The sequence below is a fragment of the Dipodomys ordii genome, unplaced genomic scaffold, assembly GCF_000151885.1.
Source record: "Dipodomys ordii isolate 6190 unplaced genomic scaffold, Dord_2.0 Scaffold177, whole genome shotgun sequence".
NCBI classification, from domain to species: domain Eukaryota; kingdom Metazoa; phylum Chordata; class Mammalia; order Rodentia; family Heteromyidae; genus Dipodomys; species Dipodomys ordii.
The window spans coordinates 1,178,812-1,203,820 of NW_012267393.1; the positions used below are offsets into that span (position 1 = coordinate 1,178,812).

The 25,009-nt window shown below is 49.9% G+C and overlaps 1 protein-coding gene across 2 annotated transcripts in view; it reads right to left on the minus strand.

Moving 5' to 3' along the window:
* Nucleotides 1-256: 256 nt before the first annotated feature.
* Nucleotides 257-25,009, minus strand: part of Anxa6 (annexin A6) — a 49,234-nt gene continuing 24,481 nt past the window's right edge. Inside the window, exons 11-26 of one of the 2 annotated variants that reach the window (XM_013033813.1) lie at nucleotides 23,872-23,930; nucleotides 23,340-23,462; nucleotides 22,463-22,521; nucleotides 20,487-20,565; nucleotides 17,968-18,049; nucleotides 16,396-16,490; nucleotides 15,393-15,506; nucleotides 15,179-15,269; nucleotides 14,361-14,440; nucleotides 13,762-13,815; nucleotides 8,161-8,178; nucleotides 6,807-6,900; nucleotides 5,271-5,366; nucleotides 3,298-3,356; nucleotides 1,990-2,112; nucleotides 257-695 (exon numbers count right to left, since the gene is read on the minus strand). In XM_013033813.1, coding sequence (XP_012889267.1) covers nucleotides 636-695; nucleotides 1,990-2,112; nucleotides 3,298-3,356; nucleotides 5,271-5,366; nucleotides 6,807-6,900; nucleotides 8,161-8,178; nucleotides 13,762-13,815; nucleotides 14,361-14,440; nucleotides 15,179-15,269; nucleotides 15,393-15,506; nucleotides 16,396-16,490; nucleotides 17,968-18,049; nucleotides 20,487-20,565; nucleotides 22,463-22,521; nucleotides 23,340-23,462; nucleotides 23,872-23,930 — 1,286 coding nt within the window. In that variant the 3' untranslated portion in view covers nucleotides 257-635. The remainder of the gene's footprint in view (nucleotides 696-1,989; nucleotides 2,113-3,297; nucleotides 3,357-5,270; nucleotides 5,367-6,806; nucleotides 6,901-8,160; nucleotides 8,179-13,761; nucleotides 13,816-14,360; nucleotides 14,441-15,178; nucleotides 15,270-15,392; nucleotides 15,507-16,395; nucleotides 16,491-17,967; nucleotides 18,050-20,486; nucleotides 20,566-22,462; nucleotides 22,522-23,339; nucleotides 23,463-23,871; nucleotides 23,931-25,009) is intronic. The other variant, XM_013033814.1, reaches the window with a different exon arrangement.

Here is a 25,009-nt window from a genome sequence, read left to right on the forward strand (position 1 = left end):
CCCAGGCCCTGAAATCAAGCCTCGTGACTTACAAAAAGCCAACATTGTATGGTCTCTTATTCTGTAGTGATTTAAGACTGAAAGGAAAGAGTCAGAAAGCAAGTGTGTGTGTTGGATGCAAGCTAGATAGACCCAGGCATCCCAACTGGTGCTGGTCCAGGTGGACAAATGGGCTGGGGGAGGGCTTGGGTTCCCGCATACATTTCTCCCCCAGCACATTCACTTGGCACCCGTCATTCAAACACACACACACCACTGGGTTTCAAGCAGAGGCTTTGGTATTTGGGGGATTCGACAAAGTCCAAATCAAGAGAAGAGCGGGGGGTTGTGTGGTGAGGGACAGAATCTGAGGGAGGGTGAAGAGGGAATACAGGGAAGTGGAGGTGGACGAGACAGGATGGTTCCTGTTCATCTGCCCAGCTAGGATGGGGGTGTGGGGGGGTGGAGGGGGGATTGTGCTGGGCCCATAGGAATGGCAGCTTTTCCTGCACCGGGTGAGGAGCAGGGACCCCACCTGCACCCCATTTTCCACCAGCGCTCCTTGCTTAGTCTCTGTAGTTGGAACGGCGGCTTGGTCATGGGTACTACCAACTGTTTCTTGGCAGAGAAACCCCACCCACCACAGCTTGGTGGTCCTAGTCCTCACCACCACAGAGAGCCAGCAAGGCCTTCAGGAAATCTCCAGAGGTGTCACCCTGGCAGGGACAGAAACAGAACAAGAGTGAGTGAAAAGAGTCCTTGCCTTAATACCCCATCCTAGCGACCATCGGCATGAACATCTCCACGCGTCTCAGTCACCCACACCAAGACCAGAGAGAGATGTTCCTGACACACAACTGTGACCTGGGCACCAAAGCTCACTGGATCGGACCCGGGTAGAATTGGGACACCACTGCCTCCTTTTCTTCAGCAACTCTCAGGCGTTCTACCCCGCCATCTGCATTGGTTCAGATCCTGGAGCCAGCAGTGGCCGCTATTGTATGGGGGCTTGAACTCAGGACCTTGCGCTTGCGCACGTACTGCTGTGTCTCTAGTCTAGCTTTTGATGGTTAATTACAGTTGGAATAGTGTGGACTTTTCTGCCTGAGCTGGCTTCAACCCTTGAACCTCCAGGCCCCAGACTCCTAAGTAGCTAGGATTACAGGGGTGAGCCACTGGTGCCTGGCCTCTAATCACTATTTGTTTTTTGTCTATTGTTTTTGCTAGTCCCAGGGCTTGAAATCAGAGTCTGGCACTGTTTTTGAGCTTCTTTTGCTCAAGGCTACCATTCTACCACAGGAATCATGGCACCACTTCCGGCTCTTTCTCTGTATGTGGAACCCAGGACTTCATGCATGCTAGGCAAGCACTCTACCACTAAGCCACATTCCCAGTCCTCTTTTTTTTTTTTTTCTTTTTGTGGGTCGTGGGCCTGAACTCTGGGCCTGGGCGCTGTCCCTCAGCTCTTCAGCTCAAGTCTAGTGGTCTACCACTTGAGCGCCCCTTCCAGTTTTCTGGTGGTTCATTGGAGATAAGAGTCTCATGGACGTTTCTGCTCAGGCTGGCTTTAAACCATGATCCTCAGATGTCAGCCTCCTGAGTAGCTAGGATGACAGGCGTGAGCCACTAGTGCCCAGCTTGTGTGGGCTTCACCCTTGCATTGTTTGTTTGATTTCACACTCTCTGACCTGATTGGCCTGGGCTACCATTCTCCTATTTGGGGTGATCTCCATCACGGAGGTGACAAGCATGCACTACTGTAACCACTATTGTGTTTCCCTGTAGAGGGAATGACAGGTGTGCACAACTATACTGAGCCACAGGATGAGATGGGAGCCCCCCAAACTTTTTATGCCCGGGCTCTCCTCAAGTCATGATTCCCCTTTCCAATCTGCACCTCCCAAGAAACTAGGATTGCAATCCTGAGCCACCTTGGCTGATCTCTTTTTATTGTAAGCAAGCCCTGGCTGTTCTACACAGAAAAGACCCTCCTGAATGAGCTCTCCTTACCTCAATGGCTTGGTGGAGTGACTTGTCATATTTCTCAATGAATTCCCGCCGGATATTGAGCAGGTCGATCTCACTCCGGGACACCATGACTCTGGTGAGGGTCTTCTCATCTGTGCCAGCGCCCTAGTGCAGTTCAGACAAGAGGGAGACACAAGGCAGGAGACACAGAGCTGGTCATGCAAGAAGTAGAAGGTGCCTCTATTTTCCCCCAGTAGTCCTGACCCTACCAAAGCCATCCCCCAGACGGACGACCAACTATCTGGAAAGGCAAAAAAGGACCACATCAATTGACTAGTATTCCCTCTAAAACTCAGGCCCAATGGGAACCTCAGAACGTAACCTAGGGTCCTTGTGATTTACTCAGATGAAGTTGTAGTAGATTAGAGTGTGCCCTCTTAGTTACTAAGTGCTGTCGTTTTTTTAAGAAGAGAGGAAGCTGAGCATAGAGGTGCATGCCTGTAATCCCAGCATTCAGCAAGTAGACTAGTCAGTGGACGGAGAGCTGTAGGGGACAGACTGGACTATATAGAGATATACAACGGATTATTGTTGAGGGTAGAGCACAGACTGGAGTGATCTAGTCACAAGAGTGAACTCTAGGGACTTCTGGTAAACCACTAGAAGTATGGGGGTAATTCCTCCTTTGGAACCTCTAGAAAGAACCAATTGCAAAATGCTTCATGTTGGATTTCTAGTGTCCAGAACTACGAGTGATAAAGTCTCTGTTGTCACTCAATTTGTTATGGCAGGAAACAAACACAGGGTCCAAGGAGCAGGTATTGGGCGTAGAGGAGGAGGCAAAGTAAGTTTCTCAGCCTTCATGTTTGAGGCCAGACATTCTTTATAATTAGAAGCCTGTGCAATGAAGTATCCCCCCCATCCCCCTACCAGTACTGGGCTACTTAAGCCATGCTCTTGGCACATCCCCCTCCCCCTTTTTTTGCTTTAGTTTATTTCAGACAGGGACTCATGCTTTTGCCCAAGCTGGCCTCAGACCGCAATCCTCCCAAGGTATATAGGAATATACCACCATGCCGGGCCTATTATAGGGTATTTGTCAGCTCTCTCTCCCAACCAGATGCCAATACTCTCCAAGTTGTGACAACTGAAAATATGTCTGGACACTGCCACATATTCCTTGGAGGCAGAGCACAATCACTTCTGACAGTTGGCAGATGCTGATATTTGACAGGAGAGAGGGTACAGCGGCCAGATAAGTCCTGATCTGGGAGATGACGCCTATCTGTGTCTGGGTGCATGAAAAGTCAGTGCTGGGAGGGAAAAGAAGGAACAAGCCACTCGCCTTACCTTCATGGACTTGTAAAGCTTGTCGGCAAAGAAGAGAGGCTTGTTCTTGACACTCTGAACTGGTGAGAAGAGAGGAACACAGGGAATTTGGTTGTGCGCTGTGGCTCAGGGCATTCCCCCAACTTCCCCAGTCTGAAGAACAGTGCCACCCTCAGGTCAGACCGGGGAATGACACCATCATCACTCCCCTCTGCAGTCTTAACTTCCACCCTAAACCTGGCTCTTAACAGGGCTGCAACTGGGCTTGCAGGTAGGGTACTTGCAGCTGACCAAGGTCAGAGAGGTTTCAGAGGGCACTCACTCCTGGTTAGTGTCAGAGTCTCAAGGGCATCCATATGAGCGATGTGTGTTGAAAGCCAGGTTTTAGGCTCCACTTTAGAGACTCGGGTTCTATAGACATTCGGAGCAGAGGTTCTCAAAAGCGTGGTCGGCACCCAGCCAACAGCATCTGCAGCGCCTGTGACCTGGACAGGAGTGCTAACGCTCATGCCTCACCCCAGATGTACTGACCCCTGCAACTCTGGAGGCGGGCAGCCTATCATCCCGGTGGGCTTGATCCGGGTCTTCACACTGAAAATCCTGCCTGGGTGAGGATAACTTGTCATCCAGCCATGGTAGGAAAAGTCTGTGATTCTCACTTCTCCAATTAACCACTAAAAAGCCAGAAGTGGAGGCGTGGCAGCACCCACGTCCTGAGTTCAAGCCCCATTAAAAAAATAAAAGTAAGCCGGGTGCTGGTGGCTCACACCTGTAATCCTAGCTACTCAGGAGGCTGAGATCTGAGGATCATGGTTTGAAGCCAGCCCAGGCAGGAAAGCCTGTGTGACTCTCATCTCCAATGAACCACTGAAAAAGCCAGAAGTGGGGCTGTGGCTCAAGTGCTGGGTAGCCTTGAACACCAAAGCTGAGGAACAAGCACCCAGGCCCTGAGTTGAAGCTCCAGGACTGGCACCAAAATGTTTTTAAAAAAGTATGTGCATTAATGCCACACATTGTATCAAAAATGAAGTCACAAAGCAATAGTAACTAATACTAATAAAAATGAGTTCAGAGCTGGGAGCCTGTGGCTCATACCTGTAATCCCAGCTACCTAGGAGGCTGAGATCTGAGGATTGTGGCCTATGCAGAAAAATCTGTGAGATTCTTTATCTCTACTTAGCCACTAGAAAACCAGAAGTGGCGCTGTAGCTCAAGTGACAGAGCACTAGCCTGGAGCTGAAGAGTTCAGGGACAGTGCCCAGGCTCCAAATTCAAACTTCATGACTGATAAAAAAACAAAAAACAAAAACAACCACAAGAGTGCAGTCTTTGTTCCTATCTACTTACACGCCTTCAAGAACAGGGAAAATGAGATCCTTTTCCCAGTCAAGAATTTAAATTCGAGAATTTAAATTATGTAAGAGGAGGCCAGCAAAGTTAGGTGCTGAGTGCAGCGTGTGGACGTTTAGTGTGTGTCCTGAGTGAACACATAGCGTATGTGGTGTGTGCACAGCGTATGCATATTGTGTGTTGATCATGAGGGTCCGGCACCCCCCAAATACCCTTTTCGGTCTTCCTCTTTCACCAGGGAGGCCTGTTTTCTTTTTCTTTTTTGTCAGTCCTGGGGCTTGAACTCAGGGCCTGGGCACTGTCCCTGGGCTTCTTTTGCTCACGGCTAGCACTCTATCACTTGAGCCATAGCACCATTTCTGGCCTTTTCGGTGGATGTGGTACTAAGGAATTGAACCCAGGCCTTCATGCATGCTAGGCAAGCACTCTACCACTGAGCCACCTTCCCAGCCCGGGAGGCCTGTTTTCTTGACTGCTCCACATGCTCACCATGGTGAACAAGTCCTTACTATGTCCCAGCCATCACTCCCTTGGCTGAGACCTGAGGCAGTATTTACTCTACCAGTGACTACAGCTCCATTCTTTTAGGGGACCCTGCCATGTCCCCAGTGTCCCTAGCTCCTTCCTCGGTTCCCTCCACTTACCGATAGCCACAAATACATCCCTCACGTCCCCAGACATCTCCTTCTTGATGACATGCTCCACGTCATAGTTGGTCATCTTGATGAATTCCTGGAAGACTGGTTCCAAGAGAAGCCAGGAGGAGGGAAGAAGTGACCCTCAGTTCAGAGAGGGAGACGATGTCCTCCTTGCCCCCCAGGGCCACCCCCAGAAAGCAGAAAGGGCAGGGGGAATGGCCACAGCCCAGGCTGTGAATTGGGCAGGGACGCTGAGAAGGGATATATAGTGGACTTCCGGCCAGATCTGTGCCAAACGAGAGCTTCCGGCCCCAGAGCTTTAGCAAGTTCTATGAACTTAGGCTGGCGTAGAAGAACAGGGGTCCTAGTCATACGGCACTGTGTCTTGAGCTCACTAATGACCTTGGGTGACCCCTGTCTCTGTCTGGACTCTTATCTTCAAGCCAAGCTGCTACAAGTAGTGATGATGATAGGATCTACATTCCTAATGTAAATCATAATGCATAATCATAATATATTATTACACACACACCCATAGACCACACCATGGGTGTGGTGTAATACATTATATATATTGACACCGATTTCTGGTGGTTTATTGGAGAAAAGAGTCTCACTGACTTTCCTGCCCAGGCTGGCTTTTTGAATCACAATCCTCAGATCTCAGCCTCCTGAGTAGCTAGGATGACAGGTGTGAGCCACCAGTGCCTGGTCATACCTTTACTTCTGGCCTTTTGTTGCTTAGTTGGAGAGAAAGAGTCTTATGGATTTGTCTGCCTGGGCTGGCTTTGATCTGGGATCTTCAGATTTCCCAAGTAGCCAGGGTAACATGCATGAGATTCTGGCCTCCGGCTTCTATTACAGTTTTTACATCCTAACAACAATCATTCAAGGCATAACTAAAATCCCAATTCCTAGGTAAGGGAACAGAGGCAGAGATCTGGGAACTTGCCTAAGCTGCAGAGTAAGGGAATTCATTGAGACTCTCTTTTCTGTTGGCCACCATGTTAAAGCACCTTTCATACAGGAAGAGGTCAGGCAAATGTATAAACTACCTTTGTGGAAAGGGAATTTCGCAATTGGGCCAGTGCTACAGCCGTGCATTTGTGTGTGTGTAGCAACATTTGATTCATTCAGGGACTCGTGGTTCTTTGCCATTAATTACCGGCTGCCCACGCTGCCTTGCTCTTGGACAGGCATCACCCAGAGATCTTTTCCCACTGTACCCCAGAATCCTTCTCAACATAGCAGTATTGGCAGCTACACCAGAACTATACCAGAGGCTCACCCGGGGAGCCTCTGGGGAATTCCACCTAGCATCCTCCCCACCCCCCCCCTTCCCCAACAGGGGAGGGGAACTGGCTGAAGGCTGCAGATGTGTCAAGACTCTGGAGATCTACTGTCAGCCATGACTCGCCACATCTGGTCTAAGAGGAAGGATTCGGCTCATTGGCTGCTCCTCATCGCGAGCTAAAGAGACCCAGGTCAGATCTGGGGCTCTGGTTGCTGAATCGGAAGTGGAGGGGTGGGGTGAGGTCTCACCTCTTCGAAGGTGGGGATAGCTACGGGTGCACAGGACCGTCATGAACCGCGTCTCCAAGGAAGTTTTGTCTCCACTGGGAGTGTCAGCGATCTCCTGCAGAAACCGGGTGGACACAAGAGAGCCTGGGCATCATCTCTTCTCTTGCAGTCAGAAGCGGGGCTAATCCAGCCATCTGGGGGGGCTGGGGCTGCCCCCCACTTCTTCCCTCATTCTCTAGCAATAGCCACCTACCCCAAACTACTGTTCCTGGAGACCCTGAGGATACGCATAGAAGGTTCTGGCTCTGGGACTGGCACTGGGCAAATCTGCCACTGGACAGAAGCTAGGAGTCCTTCCCTCCCTCCCTCCCTCCTCTCTCCCTCCCTCCTGCTGTCTGAAAGCCCCTTTGGGAACTATGAATGGCATGCAAGCAGAAATGGCCTTGCCAGTGTTTCCCCAAGGGTCATCATGTCAAACATATATCCAGGACACGTTCCTAAGTTCCCACAATTATATTCTAACCAGCTATGATGCCATCCATATCAACTTATTTTATTTATTTATTTTTGTGCTGGTACTGGGACTTGAACTCCAGGGTCTGGGTGCTGTCCCTTAGCTTTTTTTTTTTTTGTCATGGGGCTTGAACTCTGGGCCTGGGTGCTGTCCCTCAGCTCTTCAGCTCAAGGTGAGCGCTCTACCACTTGAGCCCCGGCACCACTTCCGGTTTTCTGGTGGTTCATTGGAGATAAGAGTCTCAGGGACTTTCCTGCACAGGCTGGCTTTGAACCATGATCTTCAGATCTCAGCCTCCAGAGTAGCTAGGATTACAGGCACGAGTCACTGGTGCCTGGCTCCCTTAGTTTTTTTTTTCTCTTTTATGTCAAGGCTGGAGCTCTACCACTTGTGCCACAGCTCCAGTTTCAGTTCATTTTTGGTGGTTCATTGGAGATAAGTCTCATAGACTTTCCTGTCCAAGCTGGCTTCAAATGCTGATCCTCAGCTCCCAGTCTCCTGAGTAGCTAGGATTACAGGCATGAGCCACCGTGTCTGCCTCTGTATCAATTTTAATTGCCTTTATAATAACGTAGTTTAGGTTAGGGGGAAATGAGTTGATTTGAAGAAAACCATCATAGCTGGTACTTACATTGCATAAATCATGCCTAGGATAATGTGTGGGAAATACTTGTCTGGCCTGTTTTTTTTTTTTTTTGTGATTTGTTTTTTTAGCAGTGGGGTCCTTAAGGGACTCTGAAGGGGCGAGAGAGAGAAGCCGAGGAGCAATTCCTCCACATTCCTGCATAACTCTACCCAGCCCAGAAGTACAGACTTTGCTCAGAGAAGCTATAAAACCCACATGAACACCAGGACACTCACCAAGATCTCAGCAGCCACCTGAGAGCGGGGGAGGAGAGAGAGAGGGAGAGAGAGGGGAAGGCAAGAGTCAGAGAAGGCCTGAGAGGTTGGGTTTGGGGTGATGGGTGGGGGCAGAGGACCCTAGAGACCAGACTCTAAGATACCTCAAAACTGTAATGGCAGGGAGGGGAAAATAACTCGGGGTTAGACTCAAAGTGGAAGACAGATAGGGAATAATGAAAAGTGTATCCACCTAAAGGATAAGAGAAAGCGCTAGAAACAGGACCCGCACTCTGTACCAAGAGCAGGCTCCAGACCTATTTGCTTATCATAAAACTGAGAGAAATAAATTTCATCGTGTTGGCCACTGGTAGCTCACGCCTGTAATCCCAGCTACTCAGGAGGCTGAGATCTGAGGATTGTGATCTAGCTCAGGCAGAAAAGATCATGAGATTCTATCACGGGCCAATAGCAAAATGTCAGACTGGAGACCTGGCTCAAATGGTAGAGCATCAGGCGTCAGGGAAAATGCCAAGTATGAGCATGAGGCCCTGAGTTCAATCCCCTGATGCCCTGGGCCCTTGGTATATTGAGTTGGAAGGGGCAGGAGAGAAACTGTAATCCTTATTTTGTTGGCCATGGGGCCTGAACTCTAGCCTCAGCTCTTCAGCTCAAGGCTAGCACTCTAACACTTGATCCACTGCCCCACTTCTGGCTTTTTCTGCTTATGTGGTACTGAGGAATCGAACCCAGGGCCTCATGCATGCAAGGCAAGCGCTCTACCACTGAGCCACCTTCCAGCCTATGAGATAACTATTATGTCTCTCAAACCAGGTAGGAAGCAAGACAACTGAGGCCTGGGAGTCACCCAGCCAATCAGCAGAGCCAGGAAAGGCAAGGTTGATTTTAATGGTGGCGTTCTCCACAGCGCCCCCTGTGGCTAGAACACTGTATTTCATTAGGGAAGTAGCTGTTATTGGAAATTACCAGGAACAAATCCAGATGCCTTCGTTTGGCAGGGACTGCCTCCAACCTTTGCCTTCTGCCCAGAGCACTTATTCTCTTAGGTGAACTGAAACCCCCGTCTTACTGTTGGTGTGTGAATGCCTAGAGTCTTATATAAGGTATCATGTCCACTTACATTAGATCTAGCTTTTACATATGAGAGAAAACATGCACCATTGGTCTCTCAGCTTGGCTTACCTCACTTACATGATTTGTTCTAGATCCATCCATTTCCCTGCAAATGACATGATCTTATTCTTTCTAATGGATGAGAAAAATTCCATTGTGTATCGGTACTACATTTTATTAATATACTTATCTGTTGTAGGGCATCTGGGCTGTTTCCGTCACTTGGCTGTTGTGAATAGTGCAGCAATGAACATGGGTGTGCAAGTGTCTTTACCAGTAACCTGACTTGCAATGATCTGGGTAGATGTCCAAGAGTGGTATGGCTGGGCCATAGGGAAGTTCTTTTTGGTTTTGATCAATTGTGGGGCTTGAACTCAGGGCTTAGATGCTGTCCCTGAGCTCTTTTGATTCAAGAGGACTAGTACTCTTCCACTTTGAGCTACTGCACCACTTCTGGTTTTCTGGTGGTTAATTGTAGGTAATAGTTTTACTGGCTGGCATCAAACCACGATCCTTAGATCTTAGCCTCCTGAGTAGCTAGGATTACAAGCGTGAGCCACCAGCACCCAGCCTATTTTTTTTTTTTTTTTGAGGAACATCCAAGCCTCCTTCCAGAGAGGTTGTACTAGTTTACATTTCCCCAGGTTTTATTTCATTTTTACTTATTTATTTTTGTTATTTTGCCAGTCCTGGGGCTTAAACTCAGGGCCTGGACATTGTCCCTGAGCTTTTTACTCAAGACTAGCATTTTACCACTTGAGTCACAGTGCCACTTCTGGCCTTTTCTGTGTATGTGGTACTGAGGAATCAAGCCCAGGTCTTCATGCATGCTAGGCAAGCACTCTTATCATTAAGCCACATTGCCAGCCCACTGGTTTTACTTATTTATTTGTTTGTTTATTTATTTGTCAGTCTTGGGGCTTGAACTCTAGGCCTGGGCACTGTCCCTAAGCTTTTCAGCTCTACCACTCTGAGCCACAACATCGCTTCCAGTTTTCTGGTGGTTAATTGAAACTTTTCTGCCTGGGCTGGCTTCGAAACATGATCCTCAGATCTCAGCCTTCTAAGTAGGTAGGATTACAAGCGTGAGCCCCTGGCACCCAGCTTGGTTTTATTTTATAAGCTAACAGTTTACTGCAATCTCCTTCTTATTGTATAAACTGTCAATGTCTATGAAAATTTAAATACACAATGCATTTCATTAATTACATCACTAGGGATGTGCCCTAAGGTATGTAATGAGTGTAAGAGAGTGAATGTAATACAAGGTTGCTCTTGTAGCTTTCTCCGTAGCAGAGAACAATGAGAAACAGACTGTGGTTTCTCTGATCAATGGAACAATCTTTGCAGCTTCTTAAAAAGATTAGACAGGGCTGGGGTAGAGCTCAGTGGTAGAGCAGGTGCTTAGCACAAGAAGATCCTCGGTGGCTGGGAATGTGGCTTAGTGGTAGAGTGCTTGCCTAGCATGCATGAAGTCCTGGGTTCAATTCCTCAGTACCACATAAACAGAAAAAGCTGGAAGTATTGCTGTGGGTCAAGTGGTAGAGTGCTAGCCTTGAGCAAAAGAAGCTCAGGGACAGGAAAAAAGAGAAAAATGAGATGATCGGCCTCATTTGACCTAAGTTATATAAAAAAGAAGAGCAAGGTGTTTATGTGTATCACCCTAGCTACTCAGGAAGCACAGACATGGAGGATCATCATCTGAATCAGCCGAGGGAGACAAGTCTGCAAGACTCCATTTCCAGAAAAAAAACAGGGCTGGAGGCATGGCTTAAGTAGTAGAGCACCAGCCAAATGAGCAAACTAAGAAAGCACAAAGTCTTGAATGAGAGGCGTAAAGGCATACATGTTGTGTTTATCAGTATTCCTTTAATCTGGACTTTTTAAAAAGCCGCTCATACTTATAAGGAAGTATGTCAGAAATTGTGAGGAAGTGGTTGACCATGAGGATGTGGATAGACCAATCTGTCTGTCTGCCTATCTATCTATCTGTCTGTCTGTCTGTCTATCTGATTGATCTTCAGTAGAAAAACAACTTCATTACTATATGTCAAGATATTAAAAAGTTATTAGATGGTGGATTTTTTCTTTTTTTCCATTTCCTATAGCTTCTATAAAGAACACATATTACTTGTAAAAAAAATTTCTAGGTGTAAGAAAATGGGTGTACACAGAGATTTGGGTCCAGCACCCTAGCCTGGGAAGCAGCTGAGTCCGGCAGGGCTCTGGCTGCTCAAGGGTCCCTTGGCTGCTTCCAGCAGGTTCTCTCTCTCCCCTTCTTTCTGCAAAGTAGCTGCCAACAGGGTACCCCCCCCCCGCCCCTCCCAGCGTCCACTGCAAATAGCCTCATAAGCAGACCAGGTACCAGGCACAAGCTTTCCCTGGGAGATGACTTTGGGAGTGGAGGATGGATTTTGGGTAACATCGAAGATCAAAGCCCTCTCCCCTCACCCCCATGGAACCATGAAGCCACTCATGATGACATTCAACGATCATCTCTGAATGAGTGCATGCAATTGGTCTGGGCAAGTTACTGAGGGTATGGCTGGGCTCCCAGGCTAGTTCCCACAAACACACCGACTATGCCACTGGAACAGCACACCTAGTGCAATCCTGCAGCTTGTGACACTATTCCCAAGCCAGGGCTGGGCCCCTGGACAACAGCTACCCGGCCTGGAAATTGCAGAGGATAGCACGCAGTAATAAGGAGACAGGCAAGCCAGAGGGCCAATCAAACCAAAGCTATCTAGAAACCTCAGATAGGAAAGGAGCTTCAGTAAAGAAAGAAGATGATGATGATGGCGATGATGATGAAGATGAAGATGTGTGCTAGTACTGAAGCTTGAACTCAGGGCCTGGACATTGTCCTTTAGCTTTTTTTGCTCAAAACTAGTGTTCTACCACTTGAGCCACACCTTCACTTCTGGCTTTTTTGCTGTTGTTGGTCATGGGGCTTGAACTCAGGACCTGGGTGTTGACCCTGAGCTTTTCCCACTCAAGACTAGGGCTCTACCACTTACTTTGAGCCACAACACCACTTCTGGCTTTCAAGTGGTTAATTGGAGATAAGAGTCTCATGGGCTTTCCTGCCCTGGCTGGCTTTGAGTTTTGATCCTCACATCTCAGCCTCCTGAGTAGCTAGGATGACAGGTGTGAGACATCAGCACACGGCTGGGAAATTTTATTATTAATATATAGAATGATCTTCGTGCCCTAGTCAGTCTATTGCAATTAGTTTTGTACTTGTTGGGGCGTGGCTAGGAGTTCTGTAGCTGAGATGCAGAGCTGGTAGCAGAGCGTGTTGGCCTCTTCCCCCCATCTCTAAACTGTGAAGGAAGCTGGCTGGATTCACACTTGGCAGGATCTATGCCCAAACCCTGGACACAGCACCTTTACCAGCAGTGAGGACCAATCAGGCAAAAGAGATGGGAGATCCAGGCCTGGGATGAAGGCCCATAGAGACCAGACAGATGGTCTCAGGGGAGTTAGCACAGCCATGCAGATGCTCAGGAAAAAATGAATTTGGGGTTGTCCCGCCTCCATGAGAAGCCATTTCCAGATCTGTGCTGCCTATCCAAAGCAGCAGGGCAGACGGAGAGCAGATCAAGAGACCGCAGCACAGCCCCTCCCGCAGTGGTCAACAATGATCTACCGAGTTCTGAGCATGCACCATGAGAAAACATTGCAAGCAAGACACCACCAGCAGCTGTCAGGAACTTGCTTTCTAGGCTTCTCCCAGGACTCGCTTAGCCCTTGGTCGGGTTTTACAGAAAATAAAACTAAGACTTTCAGTTACTAAGGCCTTTTCTTCAGCAACATCGGCTGAGACCAGCTCCCTCTAGACTCAGTTCAAGCTGGGCCAGGAATTTGCGATATGACCTTTAGTTTTGTTTGTTTTTGTTAGTGGCGGGGCTTGAACTCTAGGCCTGGGTGCTGTCCCTGAGCTCTTCAGCTCAAGTCTAATGCTCTACCACTTTAAGCCACAGCACCACTTCTGGTTTTCTGGTGGTTCATTGGAGATAAGAGTCTCATGGACTTTCCTGCCCTGGCTGGCTTTGAACTGTCATCCTCAGATCTCAGCCTCCTGAGTAGCTAGGATTACAGGCATGAGCCACCAGCGCACAGCAAGCTATATGACTTTTAGAAGTTACCTGCCTTCTTCCTTGACTGCCTTTCTCCCCAGGTTTCATCTGGATGACCTATGAATCTCCTATTTTTTTTGGGGGGGGGAAGGGGGTGGAGGCTTCTAACATTCATGTGGGCATTGCCAGTCAAACCAGTACCATCAGTGCAAATCTCATTCTGTAAATCCTTACATCTCACATCTAAGGATGGAGAAGGAAAGGCCCAGAGTCTTAGCAATCAACAATCAAACCAGATCTGCTCTGTCAGGGACAGACAGACAGACAGACACACACACACACACACACACACACACAGCAGGAGCCACTTCTCAGGGAGCCCAGTAGGGATGGATGGAAGTCTTACTTGGGCATCTTCCCGTGCCTGGTCCCGATCTTCTCCTCCCTCCTCTCGGTTCCCCTGCAGCAAGATCAATGAGCAGTCAGTTCAGTTAAATCCCCACCTGCTCTGCCTGCCCTACCACCACTACCACAGGTCCTGCTCAATCACATCACCTCCTGGAAGCCACGCCTTCACAGGAAGCCTGCGGACAGTGCTGCCTCCTAGTGGCCGGTGGCATAGTGAGCTCTCCACCAGCGGAGGAGGCCTTAGTACTCAGATTATGGGAACTGGATACAAATACAAAGCTTTCGGGCTGGGAAGGTGGCTTAGAGGTAGAGTGCTTTTGCCTCACCCGCATGAAGCCCTGGGTTCCATTTCTCAGCACCACATAAACAGAAAAAAAAAAGCCGGAAGTGGTGCTGTGGCTCAAGTGGTAGAGCGCTAGCCTTAAGCTGAAGAGCTGAGGGTCAGCGCCCAGGCCCTGAGTTCGAGCCCCACAATGGACAAAGAAAAAAAAAAAGACCAGGATGGGTGGCAGGACTGAAAAGGCCAGTGGGGAGTATCCTCTCTCCCACCCTGTGACCCTTCCTCTTTTCCAGATATGGATCCACGCACTCACTCACCGTGGCCAGAGAGATGAGGATCCTCCTGAAGTGCCCGGATGTGTCAGAGCTCAAGGCATCTTCCAGGGACTTGTGATAGTCTAAGAGAGAGAAAGGAGATACGGGCAGCTGCTGGCAAAAGAAGACTTGGTGGTGGTGGTTTGTGGTGGGAGATCTTCAGACTTGGGACAGGAAAGTGTTAGAGGTGAGGAGGAGGTGTTTATAGCCAGATTGGTTGTGTGTGTGTGTGTGTGTGTGTTTGTTTATGTTGGTCGTGTGGCTTGAACTCTGGGCTTGGGCGCTGTCCCTGCACTCTTCAGATCAAGGCAAGTGCTCTACCGCTTGAGCCACAGTGCCACTTCCAGTTTTCTGGTGGTTTATTGGAGAGAAGAGTCTCACAGACTTTCCTGTCCGGGCTGACTTTGAACCGTGATCCTCAGATCTCAGCCTCCTGAGTAGCTAGGATTACAGACCTGAGCCCCAGCCCCACTCCCAGCCATTTGCTGGTTAACTGAAGATGAGAGGCTCATGGACTTTCCTGCCCTGGCCGGCTCATAGTGGGCTGGGACATTCTCTCTTCCCAGGTATTCTTCTAAGAACGTTGGGCCTTGGTCTTTTCTGGGCCACTTCTGTCTTTTCCCTAGACACTAGGCTAGGAGGCCCAAGGGGCTTTCCAAAGCCTCGTGGACTATAGGAAAGGGGACTAGCAGGATCTGAGGGAAAGGGGACTAGCAGGATCTGAGGGGCGAGTTAAAGGCTGAGGCTAAAAGTTGGGGACCCCAGCTCTCTTGCCATCCACTCCTGACTAGCAGCTCGCGGCCTAGACCCCCCACACTTACCCTCCTTGTAGGCCTCGTTGATGGCCCGGATTTCTGCGTTGTTCCGAGTGGCTAGAATTTCAATAAGAGCCTTTTCATCTGTGCCAGCGCCCTAGAACATTCGGACAAAAGCCCACCTTAGCCTGGGTCTCGGCCCCCTATCGAGGGGTACCTGTGTCCCTCCCCCCAGCTCCCAAACAGCCTGGATGCCATCCCTTTGGTGCCCACGCTCTACCTCCATGGCCTTCTTCAACTGCTTGGCATCATAATGGGCAGGCGGCATCATGAGCCCCAGAATCAGCCTTGCCAGGTCTCCGGAGATCTCAGACTTGAGGTCAGCCATTAAGTCCTGCAAAGAGCACAGCCCAAGGTCATACCCACACTAGCACTGGCCCATGGATGACCCAGGGCAGGGAGGAGATTTGTAATGAGGACGGGAGACAGTAGGGAGGGACCTAGTCTATCTTTGCTGATAGACTTTGCTGGTGGACTTACTAATTATAAGAATGTAAAGAAGGTGTGGTGGGGAGCCAGTGAAGAGGCAGATCTGAGCCAGGCTTTAGTGGCTCATACCTATCATTCCAGCTACTTCAGAGGCTGAGATCTGAGGATTGAGGTTCAAAGCCAGCCAGGGCAGGAAAGCCTGTGAGACTCTTATCTCCATTGAACCAGCCAAAAGCTGGAAGTAGAACTGTGGCTCAAGCGGTAAAGTGCCATTCTTGAGTGAAAAAAGCTAAGGGATATATTGCCCAGGCCCTGAATTCAAGATCCAGATCCAGGGGGGGAGGGAGTGGGGAAAGGGTAGATCTGCTTTCCTTAGAGGCCAGGCTGAAACCTCACACCATTTTTATCTGGGGATCTCATCAGCCTACACCAGATGCTACCAAGGGTGCCATAATCACCGATAATGCTGGGACCTAGAAGCCAGCTCTCCTTATGCAGAAGGTCTAGGGCTTCAAAGTGCTGCATGCACTAGCTTCCACCCCCCCTCCAGGCCCCTGACTCTACCCAGCCACCCTGCACAAGTGTCACGGACCACAAGGAATTGGGAGAATGCAGAAGCACACCTGTTTGGCAGCCCAAACCCAAGCGCTGGAGATATTCCAAGATCCCACATCTGGATGAGGCCCGGGAGACCCCTCCCCCCTTGCCTAGCTGTGCAGAGGTTGAAGTGGCAGGGGCGTCTCCTCTGGAGGTTGTATGGACGCAGGGCCCCAGGGTTCAGGAACAGCCCTTACCCGGCCAAAGTGAGACTTGAAGGTCTGTCGGATCTGCTGCCGCTGAGCGTTGCTGCGATGCGTGATGATGTCGATGATGGTGGCTTCGTCGGTTCCTGAGTCACCAAAGTCACAGGCCTCAGAGGAAGGCCTGTGGTTCTGCCTCCCTGATCGACCTCCTTCCCCACCCCGCTTCTCCCTCCTCCCACTGACAGTTGCCATCAACCCTAGGGTAGAAGCTGGATCAGCAGCTATGTGCCCCTGAGCTCCTGCGGCACCGTGCCGCCGTCTCAAGCCATTGATTCTCAGGACTGCTTGCTGCCACCTATGTCACTGCTTTGGCAAAAAGGGACACCTTGGAGGCAGAGATCACTGGGTTGAGAGTCGCGTTCCGGTCCCAGCTTTGGCAATGCCTGGCTATCTTGGGCAAAGTCTCTCTCTCTTTCTGAACCTGTTTCCACACTTAGGGACTTTTTTTTGCCAGTCCTTGGGCTTGAACTCAGGGCCCAGGCCTCAAGGCTAGTGCTCTACCACTTGAGCCACAGCGCCACTTCTGGCTTTTTCTGTATAGGTGGTACTGAGGAATAGAACCCAGGGCCTCATGCATGCAAGGCAAGCCCTCTACCACTGAGCCGCCTTCCCAGGCTCCCCCCAACCCCCAGCCCCATGAGACACTTATCTCCAATGAACCACCAGAAAACTGGAAGTGGTGCTGTGGCTCAAGCAGTAGAGCTCCCTTGAGCTGAAGAGCTAGGGGACAGTGTCCAGACCCAGAGTTCAAGCCTCATGACCAGCAAAAAAACAACAACAAAAAAATAGGGCTGGGAAGGTGGCTCAGTGGTAGAGCGCTTGCCTTGCATGCCTGAGACCCTGGGTTCGATTCCTCAGCACCACATAAGCAAAAAGAAAAAAGCCGGAAGTGGCGCTGTGGCTCAAGTGGTAGAGCGCTAGCCTTGAGCTGAAGAGCTGAGGGACAGCGCCCAGGCTCAGAGTTCAGGCCCCAGGACCAGATACCAAAAAAACAAACAAAAAAAAACTAGCCTTGAGGGATTGGCCAGCAGGGGGTGCTCTTGCTCCAAGCCTGGAATCTGAAGACCAGGATCATTTTACACAGGGTTTGGAAAGTGAGACCAGACTCATTTTTACACATGGGACAATTGAGACCCAGACTCACTTCAGAGCTTGCCCAAAGCCATACAGTGGGCCAGCAACAAAGCCAGGGCATGAACTCAAGTTCTATGCACACACACACACACACACACACACACACACACACACACACACACACACACACACACACACACCAGCCTGCATGAACTCAAGTTCTATGGACACACACACACACACACACACACACACACACCAGCCTACTTGCTCCCAAGAGGGCTGGGCACAACTTGGTTCAAACTCTCCTGATGCCCCTCTTGCCTGTCTGATGGAGCCTGGAGGCTTTCCAAGAGAGGGAAGATTCAGTCTAAAGTCTTCCTTGTCCTGTGGACCCTAGTAAGAGGCCTCGGCCCTCCCCTTGGCTCAGCCCAATGCCAAACCCACCACCCAGGAGCGGCCACCCCCAGCTCTCAGGGCCCCCCTTACCAATTCCCTTCATGGCTTTCCGCAGGGCTTTGGCATCTGCGTCGGGGTTGAAATCATCAGCCGGGCGCACGGTTCCCTTCAGCTGTGAGAAGCAGAGAAGCCCTCAGGAGGTGTCTACAGGCCAGGCTCCCCAGCCAGGAGCTGGCCAAGATCTGAGCATGCGCAAGGGAAGAGGCTGTCCACACAAGCCCTGAACCAAGCAGCCTGGAGGAGGAGGCAGGAAGAAGATGCGGAAGACAGACCCTGGCCTCCAGCTGAGACATGAGAGACTTCAGGCCTGGGAGCAGGGCCAGCGCTGGTCAAGGGTAAGTGGCCAGCTGGAGGCTGGAGGACTCAGCTCTGGCCCACAGTTCCCTGTGGCTGCTCATTCCACGGGCCCACCCCCACCATTCATCAGAATCTCATCCTGTCTCCCTCCCCCAACTACTTGATGGAAGACTACTGTCCCTAAAAAGGCAGCCAAGGTGTTCTGAAATGGCCTTCACGTCGTTCTCTATACTTGTTATTTCTCAATGCGTACCAAGCTCAGCTTGGTTACTTTGTCGAACACATTCATTTTGGAGCCATCTTTTTCTTTTTGGGTGTTGGGGATCTAATAAAGGGCTTATGCCCCCTAAGGAGCTACATTCTCAGCACTAACATATCCATTCTAAAGGACCTTTTTTTTTGCCAGTCCTGGGACTTGAACTTAGGACTTGGGCACTGTCTTTATTGCTCAAGGCTAGCACTCTACCACTTGAGCCACAGTGCCACTTCTGGCTTTTTCTGTGTATATGGTACTATGGAATTGAACCCAGGGCTTCATGCATGCTAGGCAAGCACTCTACCACTAAGCCACGTTCCCAGGCCTCTCAAGGACAATTTAAAGGGTAAGCTTTTGTCTAGTTTATTCTTTGATATATCCTATTGTATCTACCACAGTACCTAACACATAACAGGCACTCAGGAAATATTTGTCCCTGAACAGATGCAAAAACACTTATTTGATGATCATGAGTTAGAAAGTTGGTATTGTGGGGCTAAAAAGGTGGCTCAGTGGTAGAGCGCTTGCCTTGCATGCATGAGGCCTTGGGTTCGATTCCTCAGCACTATATAAGCAGAAAAAAAAGCCGGAAGTGGTGCTATGGCTCAAGTGGTAGCGTGCTAGCCTTGAGCTGAAGAGTTGAGGGACAGCGCCCAGGCGCAGAGTTCAGGCCCCAAGACCAGACCCAAAAAAAAAAAAAAGAAAAAAGAAAGTGGTGTTGTATCATAAGCAAATGGTCACCTGGGAAGAGGTAATAAAAAATATACTAAATGTTAAAAAAAAGAAAAGTAATAAAAACAAAAATTTCAGGTTAAATATTACTACGTTTTAACAAGATGTCATCGCTTGTTAAAAAGCTGTGAGCTTGTGAACTTGAACGGGTGAAGGCGGTTCACAACGGTTGAAATCCTTAGCCACTCAGCAGGCTGAGATCTGAGGATCGTGGTTCAAAGCCAGCCCAGGCAGGAAAGTCCATGCGACTCTTTATGGCCAATAAACCAGCAGACAGCTGGAAATGGAACTGTGGCTTAATCCTAAGTGAAAAAGCTAAGGGACAGAGGCCAAGCCCTGAGTGTAAGGCCCACTACCAGCGCATGCGCACACGTACACACACACATGGAGCTGTGAACCTAAAACCAGCTCCTTTCGCTCCTCAGTTGTTTATGAGTAAGGACAACCAACAGGGTGGCAACAAGTTGAGATGGTATCTGTGTCATCTCAAGAAGGTGGTGAGACTAAAGATCGGCCTTGTCACTCTGCAAGGCTTCATGTTTGATGCTGAGGAACGCCCTGACTGCTACACTAAACTTCATTCCTCACACGACAAGAGGCCATCAATTCAGGGAAATCAGGACATCAGAACTCCGAGCCCCCAAGCCACCAACCCTGCCCTGTTTTAAGTACTAGGGTTTGAACTCAGAGCCTTCCCACATGAGCATGCCCCCAGGCCTCTAAGCCTCTCATTTTTAAAGATGCAGACGTAGAGGGCCAGAGACAGGTAGAAACCTGGCAAAGGGCACACAGCCAAAAGCAGAGAGGATCCGAGGGCCCCAACTTCTTATGTGGATCAGGTATCGGCAATGTCTTTCCCCAAGTGTTTCTGTGCAACCATTCCTCCCTGTCCTCCGTGGAGTGGACCCTGGGTGTCCAATGCATGCACAGCCCAACTGTGGGCTCAGAATGGGGTTAGGCCCCTGCTGTGGAACTAGCCAGGTGTCCATTCAATCCAGGCTTGTTAGTAGGGAGGGGGCCAGAGTACTTCCCAGGGTGTGTGAGAGTCAGTGCAGGAATCATGGGGTGCCTCCTTTGGGTGGCTGCCCACTCAAGTTGATGCTCTGAGAGAGGGAGGAAACAAGCTTCAGACGCGAGAGCTGCTTTCTCAGGTTGGCCTCCAGGGGGCAGCTGGGAGCCAACCCGAGCAGCAGGGAGTGAATGAAGCACAGGACAGTGGAAGCTGCCAGTGAAGAGGTCAAGCAGGAGGTGGGGAGGGTCTGACCTCTACTCGGGACACTGCACTAAGCTCCCACATCTGATAGGCCACCTGCGCTGCTTCCGGGAAGAACTGGCCAGCAGCACTGGAATGGAGGGGGTTGGGAGAGGATGGGAGGGAACGTCATCAAGGGCCACAGCTCTCCACGCACCTGACACACACCGATGACTCTCCAATATACACGCACACCAATACATACACTTCAATACACATCCAATATACACGTCCATGCCAACACACATATACACTAACACACACACCAACACATGCATTTCAATACACACCCAACACACATCCAACACACATCCACACCAACACACATACCAACACATGCATTTCAATACACACCCAACACACATCCACACCAACACACATCCATACCAACACACATACCAATATACACATGCACCATTACACATACCAACACACATACCAGTACATACATTTCAATAGACACCCAACACACATGCCCACGTGAACACACACACCAACACACATACACCCCAACCCATACTAACACACATACACACCAACACACACTAACACATGCATTCCAATACATATCTAACATACATGCCACACATGTCAACACACATACACACCCATATACATACATAGCAACACAGCAACACAGCTAACTTACATACACACCAAGACACAAACCAACATATATATTTCAATATGCACCCAGTACACAGGCCCACACCAATACACATACCAACAGATTAAACCCCAACACCCCCAACATATACCCTAACACACATACAATATGCACAAACCAACACACACACACCCGAACATATATGCCTCTTATATCCCAACACATAGCAACAGATACACTCCAACACAGAGACCAAAATGTGTATCACAAGATATACTCAACACCCATACACCAACATATAAGTATCAACAACACCAAAACATACCCCAACATGTATATATACCCCAACACACAATATATACAAACCAACACATACACTCTAACATGTAACGCCCCAACACATACCCCAACGCAATCAACATATATTCCACATGCACACCCTGCACACATGGCTGTCTGGCTTTTGTTCCAACCTGGGCCGGCTCACCAGAGCCCTCCCTCCATCCCAAAGATTCTTTGCCCTCTCCTAAGCCCAACCTCCCAGCAGCCTTGTTTTCCCCAGAAGCAAGTGCGCCAGGACCTTTTCCAGTCCTCTCCCTTACAGTGAGGGCCCCCAACTCCCTCCCGGGTGCCAGCAACTCTGTGGCCCAGATTCCCTGCCCCTGTGGCACCTTCCACACTGACAGGATGCTCTCCTGACCTTTCCTGGACATTCCACAACTGGGCACCCACAATTCTCTTTCCCCAAATTTGGTCAAGTCATGGGGGCCAATTTAATCTTTGGGGAAGAGGCCTCTGTGGGGCCCGCCCCCCTCTCCTCATGTGCCATAAAACCCAGCTGCTGTCACCTGTCACCTGTCCCTTCCTCTTGGGTCTCACCCTCAGACCCCCCCCCTCCCCATACCCCTCTCCCTCCCCTCCCCCCTGCTCCAGGCCATGTTGCCATGTGTACGGGACCTACAGGCTCTCCTTACCTGCAGGCCATCCTGGGTGGGGGGGTCCCATGGGAGTTTCCCGATGGGGCCACCATAGGAAGGCTCATCAAGCATACAAATATGTAAATCAGGGGAGTGGGTGGGGCCACAAAGCCAATGGGCGGAGCCACAAAGATGCTACAAAGTTAGCAGGGCCTGGATCCCCATAGTCTGTTTCCTGGTCCAAACCCCAGACTGCCTTTCCAAGTTTTCAAGACCAGACATCAACACGCACGGAAGATCACACTCATATCCAGATGCACAGACCCACAAGCTCCACAGACACTGGCAAGGACATCTTTCACCTGCAGGGCGCTCGCGCCTCATTCGATCCACTCATCCTCCACCAGGATGAAGGCTAGGAGAGACCCAGCTACTTCCTCCTGCCAGGGCGTGGGACTACTTACTCATCATCTCCTCCGCACAGCTTTAGCAGAGCCTTCTTATACTCCCCAGAGGTATCGTTCTGAGGAGAGAGAGAAGAGAAGATGACTTCCAACCAGGCCCTGAGCATCTCCCAGACAAGAAGAAAAGGTTCTGTATATCCCCAAACACTGGAAGGCTCCACAGTCCTCCCTACCAGCCCTGCTCCTCCTCCTGTCTGGATGTGGCAGAGACTTCTAAATAGTGGTGTGTGTCTCCAGTTTGTTTGTTTGTTTGCCAGTCCTGAGGCTTGAATTCAGGGCCTGGGCACTGTCCCAAGCTTCTTTTGCTCAAGGCTACCACTTGAGCCTCAGTGCCACTTCCAGCTTTTTCTGTGTATGTGACACTGAGGAATCGAACCCAGGCCTTCATGCATGTTAGACAAGCACTCTACCACTAAGCCACATTCCTAGGCCTCTACTCAACACAAAATAAAAAGGAAGGAAGGAAGGAGGGAGAGAGAGAGGGAGATAGGAGGGAGGGGTGGAAGGAAAGAAGGAAAGAAGGTAAGAAAGAAGGAAGGGGGCTGGGATGTAGCTCAGTGGCAAAGCACTTGCCTAGCAAGCGCAACGTCCTGGGTTCGATCCCCAGTACCAAAAAAGAAAAGACAAAAAAAAAAAAAAAAGAAAGAAGGAAGGAAGGAGGGAGGGAGGGAGGGAAGGAAGGAAAGATCTAACTTTACGGCTCCTGGAAAAGCCAAGGCCTCAAGGGCTGTCATCACTACGTTCTTCAGCGACCACACCTTGTAGGAGACAGAATCTCACTGCCCTTGGAATGATGCGGGCTTCATGCAGTGGCCCTGCCTCCCTTTTAGCTCTGCCTCTCCCAAGCACCCCTGCACTTGAACTCCCTTGAGCCGACCTTGATCATGCTGTAGAGCGACTTCTCATACTTGGTCCGGAAGATCTCCCGAATGTCCAGCATGTCCAGCTCACTGCGGGTGACCATGATGCGGATCAGGGTGTTGTCCCGGGTCCCCAGGCCCTGGATGACAAACAGGTTTGAGACATAGATCCTTGAGAAGAGGCTGAGAGCCCTTAGTGTAGGCCGAAACACAATTTTCATAATCAAAAGTGAAAAACAAGCCAGGCGTCGGTGGCTCACGTCTGTCATCCCAGCTACTCAGGAGGCTGAGATCTGAGGATTGCAGTTCAAAGCCAGCCTGGGCAGGAAAGGCCATGAGACTCTTATCTCCAGTTAACCACCAGAAAACCAGAAATGGCACTGTGGCTCAAGTGGTAGAGCGCTTGCCTTGAGTGAAGAGCTCAGGGACAGTGCCCAGGCCCAGAGTTCAAGCCCCATGACTGATTAAAAAAAAAAAAAAGAAAGTGAAAAATGACTGGCAAAGGCACACACTGGCCCCAACCAGTTACACCAGCCCCATAATACACACCTTCATGGCCTTGAAGAGTCTTTCGGCAAAATACTCTGAGGTACTCCGGATACATTTCACTGGAAAGAGGAAGAAGAGGCGGATTATTAGGAAAGCTATGACGTCGTTTCTATCCCTTAGGAGCCACCAAGCTCAAAAGGCAGGAAGAATCCTGGCTTTTGGGTTGGTTTGTTTTGTTTTTTTTGGTGGGTCAGTGTCCCTCAGCTCTTCAGCTCAAGGCAAGCACCCTACCACTTAAGCCACAGCGCCACCTCCGGTTTTCTGGTGGTTAGCTGGAGATTAAAGTCTCACGGACTTTCCTGCCCAGGCTGGCTTTGTGCTGCAATCCTCAGATCTCAACCTCCTGAGTAGCTAGGATGACAGGTGTGAGCCTCCAGTGCCTGGCTTAACTGTGTTTTTGCACAAAAAAAGAAAAAAGAAAGGCAGATGCAAATTGCAATACACCCTCCACGTTGCTGGCCACACCATTTCTCTATCTTTTTTTCTTTTTTTTTCCCAGTCCAGAGGCTTGAACTGAGGGCCTGAGCGCTGTCCCTGAGCCTCCTTGTACTCAAAACTAGTGCTGTACCACTTAAGCCACAGTGCCACTTCTAGCTTTTTATCAGTAGTTTCTTGGAGAGATAAGAGTCTCGTGCACTTTTCAGCCCAGGCTGGCAAATCGTGATCCTCAGATCTCAGCCTCCTGAGCAGCTAGGATCATATGCGTGAGCCACCAGTGCCCACCATTTCTCAGTTTCTCTCTTTTTTTTGGGGGGGGGTCCGGTCATGGGGCCTGAACTCTGGGCCTGGGCGTTGTCCCTCAGCTCTTCAGCTCAAGGCTAACGCTCTACCACTTGAGCCACAGTGCCATTTCCGGCTTTTTTCTTTTTTCTTATGTGGTGCTGAGGAATTGAACCCAGGGCCTCATGCATGCAAGGCAAGCGCTCTACCACTGAGCCACCTTCCCAGCCCTACCAGCTTCATTTCTCTATCCTAGTCACTGCCCATCACCTCCTTCTAGACCAGGGATGCATCCAGAAGAGTTCCTACATTCCTGGTGTGTTTGTGCAGTGCACTGACATAAACAGAGAGGTTGTCTTGTGTGAAGACTTGTTACACACAGCCTTGGCAACATGTGGTCAATCATAATAATAAACAA